The sequence below is a fragment of the Lycium barbarum genome, chromosome 4, assembly GCF_019175385.1.
Source record: "Lycium barbarum isolate Lr01 chromosome 4, ASM1917538v2, whole genome shotgun sequence".
In the NCBI taxonomy this organism is placed as follows: Eukaryota; Viridiplantae; Streptophyta; class Magnoliopsida; order Solanales; family Solanaceae; genus Lycium; species Lycium barbarum.
The window spans coordinates 35,571,685-35,589,205 of record NC_083340.1 but is presented as its reverse complement, the minus strand read 5'-3'; the positions used below and the strand labels follow the sequence as shown (position 1 = coordinate 35,589,205).

At 36.5% G+C, this 17,521-nt stretch overlaps 1 protein-coding gene across 1 annotated transcript; it reads left to right on the top strand.

The window, feature by feature from the left end:
- The first annotated feature begins 1,702 nt into the window (after positions 1-1,702).
- LOC132637413 (uncharacterized) lies at positions 1,703-2,253 on the top strand. The gene is made up of 2 exons (XM_060354502.1): positions 1,703-1,916; positions 1,988-2,253. Exons 1-2 carry the CDS (start codon positions 1,703-1,705, stop codon positions 2,251-2,253), a joined length of 480 nt encoding a protein of 159 aa, XP_060210485.1.
- Positions 2,254-17,521: the final 15,268 nt, after the last annotated feature.

Sequence of the window (17,521 nt, the reverse complement as noted above, 5' to 3'; positions counted from 1 at the left end):
ACTGGTGACATCCCTGGACTTGGAGATAATGCTGGACTGGGATTTCTGACTATATGTTTATCTTGTTCTTCTTTTGTCTGAAAAAATCTTTCCAACGTCTCTTTAACTATACTTTCTATTTTTTCATTCTTTTTCTTTTTAGCAAGTGTACTTTTGTTTGTAGAAGTAGCTCCTTGCGTAAGTGTCTTTGGTAGTCTTCGTCTTGTCTGGAGGAATGAACATCAACGGATTTGATGAGTCTTTATGAACTACCGTTTGAATCGGACTAGCTATATCCATATCTGATACAGTGGATCTAACTGCATTCATTGGGGAATGCACACCCGTCTCATCCATTTTTTTCTGAGATGGAAAACTCTGGGATTGTGCTAACTCGAACTTAACTGCTTGTACTCTTTGTTCTAACATCTTTACTTGTTCCAAGAGCTTCATTTTTTCTTGGATGAGTGTCTCTTTCTGCTCGTTTAATATTTTGAACGCCTTAGTCATAGAAGAAAAGTGATCACAAAAAATCACTTTTTCCGTGTCTTTTTGTATGTTATACTGAGGGATTTTGTCTGGATTTTGTTTAAGGGCTGGATAGATATAATAATTTGGACCTAACATTCCTCTAGCATAATCTAATGCCTCAGTAAAATCAGTAAAAATTGATGCCATTGGTATGGCCAATGTATTTAGCCCACTAGCTGCAGTAGTTAATAGAGAACTGATGAATGTTGGCTCAGGACACGCGACAATATACCACCCTCAATTTCTATATTATCTAGATGAAATTGGTAACATGGAATGTACGGGGGTTTAATAAAGTGTATAAGCAAAAAGAACTAAAAAAGTTTATACTAGTGAATAAAGTGGATATGATAGCAATTATGGAGCACAGGGTAACGAAGAAAGATACTCAAAGAATAATAAAGAAAGTAGTTCCTGGATGGGAAGTTGTTTTCAATTACCAACAAGGGGATAAAGGAAGAGTGTGGTTGTTGTGGAACGCAAGTGTGTGTGATTTTACAATGATACATGTTCATGAACAATTCATTCATGGACTAGTGAGAGTTTATGGGTCCAATGAATGTTTCAACTTTACGGCAGTTTATGGATTGCATACTATCCCGGATAGAAAGGCGTTGTGGAATGAGTTACTGACTATTGCAAATGCAACAACTATTCCTTGGCTTACAATGGGGGATTTCAACGCGATTAGGCATATTGACGATAGATTGTTGGGATCAGCTATGCAAGCTCATGAGATTAGTGATTTTGCTAACTATATGCAAGAGGCAAGTCTCATGGAGTTGATGGCAATCGGTAGAGCTTTTACTTGGACCAATAATCATGTATTTAGTAGGATTGACAGGGGTCTAGTGAACTCAACTTGGATCCAGAAGTGGTCTAACTTGGAGGTGGTTGTAATGGAGCCAGAATTCTCTTATCACTCTCCTTTATGTGTGACTATTGGAGATAGACAAACTGGAGTGGCTAAGCCTTTTTAATTTCTTTAATTGCATGGCAAGTTATCCTGATTTTCAGACTATAGTTCAACAGGAATGGTGCAGAGGGTGGCATGCTAGTACATTACCTATGGTTTGGAGGAAATTTGGCAGGCTAAAGACAGAACTGAAGAAGCTAAATAACACTAAATTTCAGGGGGGAGGCTGACAGAATCACTGACCTAAGGAATAAATTGAAAGTAATTCAAAGTCAAATGGGACAAGTATCAGACTATCACGTACTGCATGATGAAGAGAAAACAGTGAGACTAGAATTGGAGAAATGGCATAACATAGAAGAGAGTGTTCTAAAGCAAAAGTCTAGAGTCAACTGGCTTAAGCTAGGGGATTCCAATACTTCATTCTTTCATGCTTGTATCAGGAACAGGCTTGCTCAAAATCAGATTCGAACATTAACAACTATTGATGGTAGACTTTGCAAAAGGATGAGGACATACAAAGTGAGATCATAGGCTTCTATTAACAATTACTGGGAACAGCAGCTCACCAATTGCCAAGCATTAATTCTGATATTATGAAGCGAGATAAGGTTCTTAACAGACGACAACAATTATTATTGATAGCCCCTGTAACTAAGGAAGAGGTGATGGATGCTATGAAGAATATTAATGACAATAAAGCACTAGGCAATAATGGTTATAATGCACTATTTTATAAGAAAACCTGGGGCATAATAGGTGATGAAGTAATAATGGCAGTTCTGAATTTCTTTGAGGATAAGATCATGCACAAGCCATTGAATTGAACTGCTGTAACACTTATCCCCAAGGTAAAACATCCAACCTCTATCAAAGAGTATATGCCAATTTCTTGTTGTAATGTGTTGTACAAAATTATTTCCAAAATTCTTACAAAGATGCTAAGTGCAGTGATGAATGACATTATAGATGGGAGCAGTCTGCTTTTATACCTGGAAGGCTCATCTCAGATAATATTATTTTGAGCCATGAGCTAGTAAAAGGGTACTTAAGAAAAGGTATATCAACAAGATGTATGTTTAAAATGGATATCCAAAAAGCTTATGATTCACTTGAGTGGGTTTTTCTTAAACAAGTCCTATAAGAGCTGCAATTCCCTGAATTATTTGTGCAATGGATTATGAGCTGCATTTCGACAGTGTCTTATTCTGTGGTAATCAATGGAGTGCCTGCTCCACCTTTTGATGCGGAGAAGGTTTTAAGGCAGGGTGACCCCATGTCACCTTACCTGTTTGTGATAGCCATGGAATACCTAAATAGAATACTGAAGACTCTACATCATGAGAGCAGATTCCAGTATCACCCTAGATGCTCTAAGTTAAAGATTATCCAATTGAGCTTTGCTAATGATTTGCTACTTTTTAGCAAAGGGGATGCTCAATCTGTTCAAATGCTTTTCCAATGCTTCAATCAGTTTTCACAGGCCTCGAGACTTCATGCTAATCTTCTCAAATGTTCCAGAGAGTACAAGATCAGATTGTAGAGTTCACTGGCATTCCTAAGGGCGAGTTACCTATAAGATACCTTGGTGTTCCACTTAGCACTAAAAGGTTGTCTTTAGTACAATGCCAACCCCTGTTGGAGAAGATGTTGGGGAGAGTGACTAGCTGGACTGCAAAGTTTCTTTCTTATGCAGGAAGATTACAACTTCTGAAAACAGTTTTATTCTCAATTCAGACATATTGGTCTCAACTATTCCTACTGCCTAAGAAGATCATGAAGGCTATTGAAAGGATATGCAGAACATTTCTATGGACCGGTGGTGTAGAAATATCAAAAAAAGCACTAGTTGCTTGGGAAAAATTATGTCTTCCAATGACAGCAAGTGGGTTAAATCTACTGAACTTGCACATATAGAACAAAGCAGCTTTGTGTAAATTGTTATGGAACTTGTGTAGGAAGAAGGATGTTTTGTGGATACAATGGGTACACATCTATTATGGAAAAGGTTAATCGCTATAGGGTAAAAAAACAAAGCATGCCTGCTGGATTATTCAAAAGGTGTTGAAAGCTCAAAAGTATATAGAGGAGGCAAGATTGACTGAAGCCGACCTGATTCAAATGCCTTCTTTATCCATCAAGAATGTGTACCACAAGAGGTTGGGAACTCATACTAAAGTGGCTTGGAGGAAACTAATGTGTAACAACCCTGGATCTCCCAAATGGTTATTCATTCTGTTCCTAGTTCTACACAGGAGACTCTATACCAAAGACAGACTGATTCGTTGGGGGATGCAACTTTGCCCTAAGTGCCCGTTGTGTGAAAATGAACCTGAATGTGTTGACCACTTATTTTTTCAATGCTCAGTGACTGCAACAGTCTGGAGTAAGATACCTCAATGGCAGGGCATTAAGAGGACTGCTAGATCATGGTCTGAAGAACTACATTGATGTGAAACGAGGAACACAGGCAAAGGAAGTGTTGCTACTATATATAGGATGTCTCTAGCTGTAACTGTTTATGAGCTACGGCTGGAGAGAAACCATAAAGCATTTCAAAGCAAAAGAAGAAGTGAGGTAGCAATTGTGAAGAAGATTATTCAAGAAGTATTTGTACGAGTAAGCATGTGTGCTAAGCTACAACAGTGTATGACTAGGCTCAATTTGTATCCTGTTTAGCTAGTAGATGGCTCGGAGTTAGGAAGTTGAGTTGTCTCACTACACTGGGTATGTCCAGATAGTGCATAAAGTATAGTTTTTCCCCCCTTTGTTTGAGCTGTAAAGATCACTTTTGGTAATAAAATGTGGATAGTTACCAAAAAAAAAGAATCATTAAATCCTTTAAAAAGAGGTTTTCTTATGTCTTTAATAGAGTCTAATACTTCTATCCAAGTTTGAAAAACACCATTAGTTCTACCATGGACTACAACATAAAATTTAAATTTTTTGTCTAAGTTTTTGTCTGTGAAATACTGACAAAGTGCATTTAAGGTGGCTATAAAATGTTTAGAGTCTTTTCTATTATGTGATATCCACAAATTGTCTACTAAACATGTCTGTTGATACCAACTGTTACGCGGCGCCTTCCTGAGACTTCTTGGAAGGGCAACGTAAGGCTAAGCAACCGATGATTCCAAAGTTACTATCCGCCAACCGGGGTCCCCTCCGCACGCTAGACGAGACTGTCAGTGCCGTGTGGGAAAACCAATGTCAAGAGCAATTGAGAGAACAGAAAAGTGAGTGAGAATGAGAAAGAAAGAGAGCTTGATTGCATTAATGAAAGCTATTACAATGAGAGCAAGCGGTGTCGAGGGGGGATCAAGCAATCAAAACTTTCAAGCAAGCAATCAATTATCTGTACCGGTGTGTTTGTCTATTATATATTCTGGTAATACTTTAAAAGTCCAATTGGATGGCGGAAAAAATACTAAATTATTGGCTCCAAAATGTATTCTTTCTAAGGCGTTTCTTTCTAATGAAGATGTAGGTCTAAAATGAAAGTTACCTATTACCTTTTGTTTGTAAGTATCTTGGGTTGAGGCTATGCCTTTTCCCTTGTCTACTGTCTGAGAACTTGATGGTCTCATGCTGTTCAAATAGGAAATCATATTATTAGTTAGTAGTAGCCTTTAATCTACTTAATTGGTCTGCTAGATTATTATCTTTTCCTTTTATATGTTCAAACTTTAGGTTATAAATTGAAATGGTATCTATAAAATTTAGCTATCTCCGCCTACTACTATTTTTATCATTTATCTTTTGATAGAATTTAATTATAGCTTCACAATCTGTTCTAACTAATATTTCCGGTTTGTTTAATATATATAGTCTAAAACTATTCAATCCATATATTACAGCTAAAATTTCTGCATCTATACTACTCATATTTCCTTTTTCTCTGTACTTACCACTTTGATAAGCACATATCTTTTCTTCACTTTTATTACTATATTTATTTGGTTTTGCTTTTAATACTGCTCCCCATCCTTCAAAACTACCATTTGTTTCTATAATTAAATAATCTGTTTCTAGTGGCATATTTAAGTCAGGAATATTTTTTATTTTTTCTTTAATCTTTTGTACTAATTTAATGTCTTCAGTATTAAAATGTTTTGGTCCATTTGATCCTGTTTTTTAATACAATGGTCCTGCTAATTTTCCTAGGACTTTTATAAAATTTCTAGCATAATTTACTATTCCTAAAAAAAATTGCAATTCTTTAACATTATCTAATTTGTCTAGCATTTCTAAAGCTTTTTTTAGCTATATGATGTTGTAACTTTATCTTACCTTCTCCTAGGATTACTCCTAAAAAGTTTATATGGTCTTTACATAATTCCATCTTTTTCTTGCTAATTATTATTCAATTTTCTACAAATAGCCTAAATATCGTTTGTAGATGTCCTAAGTGCTCTTTCATGTCTTTACTAAATACTAATATGTGTCACACCCCGTTTTAACCGGGTTAAATTAGAAGTACAACATATTAGAGATTCCTATTTTTGTTTATTCTAAGGAGTCGCCATATTCTAAGGAGTCGCCACCTAATTAATTTAACGGTGAATTAGGACACCTAATTTATTAACTAAGGTAAAGCCATCTAAACCTCGTTAATAGTCTGCTTAATCAGTGTGATTCTCGGAAAGGGCTCTTTATTATCCTAAAGGGAAGGGGTTAGGCATCCTTTAGAATCCGTTAATTACGGTTATTCGGCCAAACTTAGGTTAATTAATTAAAGTTAAATGAGGTGCTTAAATTTAAGAAAGTGGTGAAAATATAGTAACGCTGTTTAAAATAAGACTTAGAAATATGCTAAGGCTTTTAAAAAAAATGCAATTTTAAAACAAGACTTGCACGATAATTTGGATAAAAGAAACCTCAAATGCCATCTAAAATAAACTATAAATATTGTTAAGGCTTTAAATAATAATATTATTGAAACTTGCAAAATATGATAATTTTCACATAATTAGAAGCTTTTTTAAAAAAAGAAGACCTAGCCAATTTAAACTTAGGATAAAATTACATTATATGAGTATAGTGATGAAAAAATTCTAGACTTATTTTAGAAATAGAATGCAAAAGATGATGAGTTTTCTTTCTCCTTTCACTAACTTATTTAACGATGCTCGGCTAAAAAATATATATATAATTGGATGAATCTTGAAAACAATGTTTATAAAATATACTTGAGTTTATATTTGCGTATTTAGTGATGTTTTGAAATGTATATGATGGTAAGAATAAAGTATGATTCCCTTTACTTAAAATGTATAGTCATGCCATTTTGCAAATCAATTATTCCAAATAAAATAAATATTAGACATTTTTAACATGAAAAGAAGAGAATAAAAACTTACGGAATTAATTATTGGTTTAACTACCCATTACTAAAACTAAACCTACTAATTCCACTAAGGTTTGTCTAAATTAAGAAAATAAAATAAGATAAGGTTAGTCATACAAAGCAAATAAAAATATACAACAATAAAATAAGATAGAGGGGAAGAAAATTGAATGGATCTGACCCATTTTCCAGGCCCAACTGCTGCGAACAGGAATGGGCTCAGCCCGTTTTGGACTGTTGCGATCACTGTTGCTATTGGGCTTATTGGGCCTTGGCCCCGAATTTATGTTTTCCATTTTTGCTGTGAAAAAGAGGGCTAACGGAGAACCGAGTCATGTTGGGCTTTTTTCCCAACATCAAATGCGGAGGAAAACGAGTCCTCAGACTCGTATGCGATGATCATGCATAAAACGAAAGGAAAAGGATTAGTATCTAATCAATGAAAAAGTCAAGTATATAAATAATGTAAACTTAAGGCGATTCAATAGATTATGTACATATTGTGTATATTCAAGTATACTTCATGTATACACATTTCACATATAGGAATACCTACTGCACATGAATTCGGAAATAAACATAACCCAAATTTAAATGAAACTGGACTGTACATGGAATCTGCCAACGCATGTTTCACTCCCACGATGATGCACATAATATAGACCAAGTATATTCACCATATTCAACCATTTGAATAATTTAAATAGGGCATTTTGCATATATGGCACAGGCATATTTTTAAATAAATGCACTAGCAACACACAGCGGGTACTGAGTCTAAACATGGCAGATTTGCAGCACAATATCATTCCTGCCACTAGCTAGTAATTCTGCTCGACTAAAATACAAAGGGGTAATTATCCTTTTCTCTCCAAAATACAGATTTTCAGCCCAGCAGTACCAGTTCCAATTTCAGTCAACATAGCGCATTATTCGAACACAATATTTAATATATCACGGGATATTCCAACAGAAACATGAACTATACCAGACGTAACTTGGACCAAACACGACACTTAGGCAAACATCCTTAGCAGGGTTCTAAGCCAATATTCAATCTAAATTCGAGCAAGACATAACAGTAGATCCTAAAGGACCAGACAATCACTATGCAATCGCTAACCGATTCACGACACACAAACAAATTTTAAATGCAACTACTGTTTTCTAATCCCCTTTTCTTGTTTCAAAACTTCATACACTTAATGAAACATCATTCACGCAAATTTCACATTAGGCGGAGATTTCCCAAACTCGAGGGTCAAAAGGGAATTCATTCGAGCATTGACATAACATGCCAAACAAATAAAAGACTTCATACCAAACCTGGTAATTCAAAACAGGGATAAGATGATGACAAAAGGGGGAACAAGAAAGTAGAAGTAACATTTTCTCTTTTCATTTTAAGTGTATGAAATGATGACTGACTTTTGAACTGCAATTACTATGATAACTATAGAATCTTTCCTTTATCACATATTAAGTAAGCCAAATAGAGGAGAAGAAGATAAGCATAGTTTATACGGAATCACGAAGTTGAGAGGTTGTGATCATACTAAGACCAAAGTTAAAATCAAAGAAGGACAGATCAAACTGATGCAAAAAAAAAAAAAAAAGGAAAGCATACAAGGACACAAGTGATCTATTCATTTTTAATTTAAACTAAACTGGTGATCTGTCTCATTTTCCCTTTTTTTTATCAACATACCAGCAGCTATCTAAAAGGGGAGAATAAATAAGACACAAAGCAGAATCTGTATGCATTTTAAAAGCTGGGAGATATGGTCACACAAGGGTTTTAATTATTTAGACCATTCTTAGCTTTCTTTAACAGGAATGAACATGACATTAACTTCTTTTACTTTTAACAAAGCATATGATGTCGCACACATACATAAGCTAAGGAATTCCATCATAACAACATGGCACCAACAAACAGAGTGAAGGCTACACAGTTGAAGTATATTTGGGCAGAGAACTTCTTAAATAGATTTGACTTTACCAAACAAACTAACTACTTCACATCCACATTTTGTCTATTTCCCAGGGCTCAAACAAACAATTGGAGGCAACTTATGTGAAAAGATGTAAAGAGATTCAACTTTCATAGATAACAACTGAAGTTGGGAAATCTAAATTATCAAGTGAAGCATCTCACTCAGGCAAATCAGTTGCTACTTATTATCACTTCAAATAGAGAACATCCCAAAGGAATTTTACAATTCATCTTGTTAAAGTATGGATAAGAACTAAGAAGGAAACTTAGCTCCCTCATGCCCAGGTTCTAACAAACAACTTTTAGGGAAGACAACACACAGACTAACACCTTAACCTCATGCTCACAATATCAAGCTAGTACTTTATTGGATACTTAAGCACAATCCATCATTCTTATCATAATACAAACTGATATGCTTCTCTATATTACAATTACAGATTTGAATGAGTACTCAAATATCAGTCCATAGCTCATTTTAACCAATGCTCAGACATCATCGACAGAGGATTAATTAATCTAACGGAGACCAACAAATGCTACAAATCATACATGGTCCAAATAATCGACAGCCAGGCTACTCAAATAGACATTTAGTGAAAGAAAGATTGATTAAACAGCATGCTAAGGACTCCCAGTCAAGTTTACCAATAACACTCTTATAATTTTAATCAAAATGTCACAATCTTGTTAGCATATTTTACCCTAATCATACTCATAATATCTGACTAATAATCTTGGTTTAAAAATATCGGCATGCTAATTATCTACTAATCCCTTTGACTAAACTAATGACATAATTTCAATCTTTGCCCATACTTACTACTATAATCAAAACAACATAATCATCCTAATCATACCCGCTGCTAACAGAAAATTAAACACGCTACATAATCAGTATAAACAACATAAATAAATGATTGAACAAACAGAAATAATTAAAGGAAATTAACCGACCTTTTTCGAGTGCGGCGAAATGGGGCTCGATCCTTCGATCTACCTCGAAAACTACCAAATCCGAGCTTGCGATGCTCGGATTCACAGCAACACAAAGCAAATAAAAAGCAGAAAAAAAAAACAAATGTTTAGTAATTTGACTCGATATTTTGAATTATCACAACCACTGAAAACTAATTTTTGAGGGAATTTTAGGTGGCTCAAGAACTTCTATTTTTCAGGGGGATTTCTCGATCTTTTTTTTTTTCCGAAAAGGGATCCTTTTTTTCTTCCTCCTTTTTCCCCGTTCAAACGATTCATCTCCCCCTATTTATAGGGTTTTGTGTTGAATAAAAGCAAGAGGGCAGGAGCGGGGAACAAAGATGAGTGGAGGCGGTAGAGACGTGGCGGGACAAGGTGAAGTGGGTGCGAGGAGGAGCGGAAGAGAGAGGGTAGAGAGAGAAGAAGGAGGAGCGGCGCTGAGGGGATAAAATGAAGGGGAAGGGAACCCTGGGTTCCCTTGTTTTGAACGAGAATTGGGCCACCGGGTAGTGGGCTGGTTATTTTAAAATGTTGGGCTGGTTGTAGATGATTAGGGTGTTGGGCTGGGTATTAAAATGTCTTGTGGGTTGGTTTTATGGAATTGGGTTGATGAATTAAAATATGGGCAGAGTGAAAGAAATAGTTTGGCTTCTAAATTTAAATAAAAGACCTATTTTAATTAATTATACATTAGTGGGTGTCAAAATATCATTTAATATAAAAGTATGCAATTATTGGTGTTCAGATAAAAATAAAAATTATTGAGGTCGTAATAGCCGTGCAATAATATTTCGAAAGTCCACAGTAAATAAACACTATTATTTAATTATGCGAAAATAAATGCGATGTGTGTGCGTAAGCTGGTAAAAATGCTGATATGATAAAAATGTGAATTATAATAATACTAGTAACAAAATAACAATAATAATAATAATAATAATAACAGCTAGTAACTGTAATAATGAAACACCGATATTGATAAGGAGCTAATAAATTATTAAAAAAATATGAATAATTATTTCTTAAGTAGCCAAAAATATTAGAAGCGTGAATAGATATTTTGGGGAAGACGGGACAAAATTGGGTGCCAACAACTTGTCCCTCTTTGCCCGGTAATGATGAAAGAATTTTCGGGCAAAGACGTTGACTCAGTAGCCTATTTTGTCCCGGCTAAAGGAAATTTGATAGGATTATGGCCGAACTCTGGTCTCTGAGTTGCCTACATATCTCAGGCTGCACGAGAATGAGGCCGTGTGTAGTTCTGGGATAACTATGACACCTTATGAATAACAAATCCCGATTGGTGCGAATCTTTGCACAATAGTGTCCCAGTGTCGAATTATGATGACATTGGGTATTATGATAGAGCTTGGGGATTCTGAAAATTGAGTATGCTGGAATGCAAGCGGAGTATTTGAGGTTGGAGCCGAGTGTTCGAGGTAGATCTTTGACCCTTGTCGAGAAGTCTGATTATCCTTCCCAACAAATTTCCCCAGTTCGCTGCCGAAGAAATAGTTCCACGAGTTGATGTGTGATGCCAACTTTAATATTGTCAAAAGCCACAAGCTAAAACAATTGTTAGCAATAAAGAAATATATGTGTAAATAAGACAGGGTTGGAGAAGTTTACACTTGTAACCCCTGTTTGAAAGTTGAATCCGCAACATACTTTGGAGATTAAATTTATGGCTTCCACTTGAAGAAGAATTAAGTCGACATTGATATCCACTTTAACGAAATCTAAATCCACATCCACGTTTATTTTAAGGAAATCTAAAATATAAATCCACATCCACTTCCACTGTACAAAAAATATAAATCCACATCCACTTCCGCGGTGTAAAATATAAATCCACATCCACTTCCACGGTACAAAAATATAAATCCACGTCCACTTCCACTGTAGAAAAATATAAATCCATATCCACTTCCACTGTACAAAAATATAAATCCACATCCACTTCCACTGTACAAAATATAAATCCACATCCACTTCCACTGTACAAAAAATATAAATCGACATCCACTTCCGCGGTGTAAAATATAAATCCACATCCACTTCCACGGTACAAAAATATAAATCCACGTCCACTTCCACTGTAGAAAAATATAAATCCATATCCACTTCCACTGTACAAAAATATAAATCCACATCCACTTCCACTGTACAAAATATAAATCCACATCCACTTCCACTGTACAAAAAATATAAATCCACATCCACTTCCACTGTACAAAAAATATAAATCCACATCCACTTCAACTGTACAAAAAATATAAATCCACATCCACTTCCACTGTACAAAAATATAAATCCACATCCACTTCGACTGTACAAAAATATAAATCCACATCCACTTCCACGGTACAAAATGTAAGTCCACGTCCACTTTCGTGGTACAAAAATATAAATCCACGTCCACTTTCGTGGTACAAAAAATATAAATCCACGTCCACTTTTGTGGTACAAAAATATAAATCCACGTCCACTTTCGTGGTACAAAAAATATAAATCCACATCCACTTCCACTGTACAAAAAATATAAATCCACATCCACTTCCACGGTACAAAAATATAAATCCACGTCCACTTTCACGGTACAAAATGTAAATCCACGTCCACTTTCGTGGTACAAAAATATAAATCCACGTCCACTTTCGTGGTACAAGAATATAAATCCACATCCACTTCCACGGTACAAAAATATAAATCCACATCCACTTCCACAAATTTTGTAATGTAAGAAAGATAAATCCACGTCTACGTCCACGTCCACAATGTTTATAATGTAAAAGATAAATCCACTTCCACGTCCACAATATCCACATTGCAAAAAAATAAATCCACGTCCACTTCCACAAATTTTATAATGTAAAAATATAAATCCACATCCACGTCCACATCCACGAAGTCATTCGTGTGAAAAATGATAAATCCACGTCTACTTTCGCAAAATTTATAATGCAAGAAAGATAAATCCACGTCCACGTCCACGTCCACAATGTTCATAATGTAAAAGATAAATCCACTTCTACGTCCACAATATCCACAATGCAGAAAATAAATCCACGTCCACTTCCACAAAATTTTATAATGTAAGAAATATAAATTCACTTCCACGTCCATATCCACGGTAAAAATATAAATCCACATCCACTTCTATAAATTTTATAATGTAGAACTTCATGTCCATGTCCACAAGATTCATAGTATGGAAATTTAAATCCACGTCCATTTTCACAAATTGTATAATGCGAGAAAGATAAATCCACCTCCACGTTCACGTTCACAATGTTTATAAGATAAATCCACTTCCACGTCCACAATATTCACCATGCAGAAAATAAATCCACGTCCACACAATCTACGATATTGAAATATAAATCCACGTCCACTCTCACAATTTGTAATGTAGAAATGTATATCCCACGCTTATGTCCACATCCACAAAACCATTCGTGAAGAGATATAATTCCACATCCTAATTCACGTCCCGTTGTGACGTAAGTTAAATCTACAATGGTCCCCACGATTTAACATATGATGCAAGATTTCGATCCTGTCATCTCATTAAATACCACATTCTAAAAAGAACTTGTTAGCGACTTGAAATAAATAAATATGTATGAAGTGATGATAAAGTTGAGGAATTCAAACCGATAACAGGTGACCATGTTCGTATCCACTATGAAGAATGGTAACTCCACGATTATGTGCCCTTGATCCATCGAGAAATGCCACGAGCTAAAACAACTGTTAGTGATAAGAATATGTAAATAGCTGGGTTTAAAAGAATTATGCTCACAGCCCTTGGTTGAGAAGATAAATTCATGTCCACTGTTGCAATCAAAATTCCATGAAGAGTGGAACAACGTCCACCGTTTAGCGCAAGCTAAATTTACATCCACATTGAAGGATATTTTCCTTTTACAGAAAGCTAACTCTTTGTTCACGTCCGTAACTAAAATTTGAAGAAGAGTCAAATATGCGCCACATCTATGTTAATTGAAACCTGTCTCATCAAAGAAAAATTGTGAGTTTAAAAGAAAATTGGTTGACTTGTGCTTGTTGGGGAACTTGGTCATTGAATTGATCCACGTTCTTCGAGGCCCTACCAGATATTTTGCTTTGCCAAGGAGTTTCAGTAATAAGTAATAAATAACGTCTTTTGAAATTAAGAGTAATGAGATTTGGATGACTTCGAAAGAGGATACTTAGTGGCCCTAATAGATAAAATGATTATGAAGACTTGAATTCAAACTTATCAACATTTTAGAAAGACATGGACGAACTTTATTTTAAATTGTTGAACATTTAAGACCACTTTTGTGCTATTTCTAAAAATTGCCCCAGTTTCCAGTCCTGGAGGCGCTTGGTTCTAAATAATTGAAAAGTGAGAAAGTTGTAATGAATTATTTTTTTTGAAAGCGATTTGATCGATTTCCAAAAATTTGTCCCAGTTTCAAGATATTAGGACACATGAATTTAAACAATGGGAAGACCAAAACTTTATTCAAAAACCCTTATGTATCTTATAGGGACTAAAATGGTTGGACAAACCAAAGATTTTGAAACTTTAAAATAGAAGGGCCGAACCCGCCTCGGGTTGCCTACGTATCCCAAAGGAATCAGGCCAGACGTAGTTCGTGAGTAAAAATAAGAACTTTTGAGATTTTTTTTTTATTTAAAAGGAGGGCCGAACCCGATGTGGGTTGCCTACGTATCCAAAAGGAAGTCAGGCCACACGTAGTTCAAACCTACAAACAAAGACACTGAAATATTTTGAAAAGAGTGGCCGAACCCGATGTGGGCTGCCTACATATCCAAAGGAAGTCAGGCCAAGCGTAGTTCATTACAACAAATGACAAAGTCTTAATCTAGAAAGGCCGTAACAAAACATAGAGGCGACATGACAAAAGAAACTAAAGGTTCTAGCTTATGCCTCCGGCCTATTACAAAAGGAAATTTAAACTTAAATTACTGAAACTCCCGGCGAACCGGGGCTAAGGTAAAAGTCCAATTCTTCAACTTAGGTCCTGGCTCGGCAGCCTATAAGGTTGGTGTTTCAGCAATGTCTTCGATTACCACAGCATGATCATCTTCATCTTACACGAACAAGTTCTTGATCCCTTCCACAATATCATCATAGGCAACTTCACCAGTCAAATCTGAAGTTTTGGAGATGGCAGGTTTTGAGAAAGTTTGATCAATGGTAGGAATGGGTTTTGGCAAGAAACTCTCCTTTCCTTTATTCTTTCGTGCTTTCTTCACTTCTTCCTCAGTTGCTTCATATCCCAAACCAAATGTAAATTGTTGCGCAGGGAGAACTACAGGCTCAACCCGCCCATTTAATGTCTTCCCTAACCCAAATCCAGGTTGGTACCCATTTTTCAGCATTTCCTTTGCAACCATGATTGCGGCGCATGACCTTTTTGATTCTTGAGTTTGACACACTTCACCCACTCTAGTAACATTCACAACCTCCCAAGCATGGTAAGTTGTTCCATCAAACCCTCCTGTTGCCTCGATGAATGGGATAAATTGCTCTCGATAGATAGACGTGTCACCTTCTCCATGTATGCATATTTGTTGTTGATCCCACTCAAATTTGACAGTCTGGTGCAAAGTAGATGGCACAGCTCCAGCCAAATGGATCCACGGTCTTCCTAACAACATGTTGTATGTCGTGGAGATATCAAGTACTTGAAAATCCATGATGAACTCAACAGGTCCAATCAGCACGTTCAACTCTATTTCTCCAATAGGACGTCTTTGAGCCCCATCAAATGCTCGAATATTCATATCACTTGTCTTAAGCTCGCTAATATTATATCCGATCTTCTTCAGACTTGTTAGTGGACAAATGTTAAGTCCAGAGCCCCTATCAATCAACACTTTAGACACAAACATGTTACGACACTTTACAGTTATATGGAGTGCTTTGTTGTGACTACATCCTTCTAGTGGCAGTTCTTCATTATCGAAGCTGATTCGATGACTATCAAGCACGCGCCCAACTATCCCAGCTAACGTCTCACTAGTTGTTTCGCTTGGAACATATGCTTCATTCAAAATCTTCAAGAGTGCATTTATGTGTACATCTGAACTTAAAAGCAAAGAAATAATAGGAATCTGGGCATTGGTCTTTTTCAACTGATCCACAACTGAGTACTCACTGGCCTTAATCTTCCTAAAAAATTCTCCTGCCTCGGCTTCTGTCACGACCCTTTTGGGAGGCACATTGCTTTCTTTAGTTTGCCTCAATCTAGCTATCTCTTCAGGGGTATAGCACCTTCCGGACCTTGTCATTCCTGACGTCTTAGTCTTGTCAGTGATCGTTTCCTTTCCTCGACACTCCATCACGGCTTGTTGATAATTCCATGGTACCGCTTTGGTATCGAGTACTGGTAACTGATTTGGTGCTTGAACTACTTCCACAGGTGTTGATGAAGCTCCTAATATCTCGACAGACACAAAACCTCTTATCACTATAGCCGGAGAAGCAACGGCTACAAGACCATGATCTTTCACGCTATCCACAGGCACTATGAATTTGGCTGGATCGTCATCATTTTCATCTATTCCGATCATATTTATCGTGGCCCCATCATGGGTCGGGAGTGGATTGTTAACCACATTTGGTGTCGGTTGTTTGACCATGATCTGTTTTGCTTCAATAAGATCTTCAACCTTATGTTTCAATGCGTAACAACGATCAGTGGAATGACCCTTTACCCCCGAATGATATGCACACGTTTTAGTGGGATCAAAACCTCTAGGTAGTGGATCTGGAATTCTGCCTTCCACAGGATACAATAAGCCTGAAGCTTGCAGTCTTTCAAAAACAACGCTCAATGGCTCTCCCAATAGTGTAAAATTGCGGAAAGGTCTATTTGGGCGAGGTGCGGATGCATTGTTTGGATGATGAGATTGTGATGGTGGAGTTGGGTATGTTGGTGGTCGTGGAGATCGGTATGTTGGCTGTGTATTGTAGACGGGGTAGGAAATTTGTGGTGATTGAGGCTGGTAAGATGACAAAGTTTGGTTGTATGGATGTGACGAATATTGGAAATATGGTGAGTAGAGAGCGTTAGAATTGTATCGCGGAGGTTGTTGATGGTGGTATGAGGTGCTTCCCAGAGCCATTATCGCTGCCGCGTCCTTTTCTTTTTTCTTGCCATTTCCAAAAGCACCAGTTTGTATGGCCTTACTAGTAGACTGCAATGCTACTAGACTTGTTATTCTCCCTGTCTTAATGCCATCTTCGATCATGTCCCCAACTTTGATCACTTCTGCAAAAGTTTTTTCGCCCATTGTCACCAAACATTCATAGTACTCCGGTTCTAGTGCCTGAATGAAGAAAGTAACCATTTCTGTTTCCTCCATGGGCGGGTGTACCCTAGATGCTTCCTCCCTCCACCATATAGCATATTCTCGGAATGATTCGGTTGACTTCTTCTTTAATTTTGTAATTGAGATTCTGTCAGGAGAGATCTCAACATGAAACTTGTAATGATCCACAAAAGCATTTGTCAAGTCATCCCAAGTACGCCATTTGGTTGTATCTTGCTTGGAATACCATTCCAAAGCTTTTCCACTCAAACTCTGATTAAATAGTTTGACTCTTATCCCTTCGTTCTTCCCCACACCAATCAACTTTTCACAATAGACCTTCAGATGGAAGAAAGGGTTTCCCGACCCATCAAACTTCTCAAATTTTGGAATCTTGTAACCTGGTGGCAATTCTACCTCAGGAAATGCACATAACTCTTCA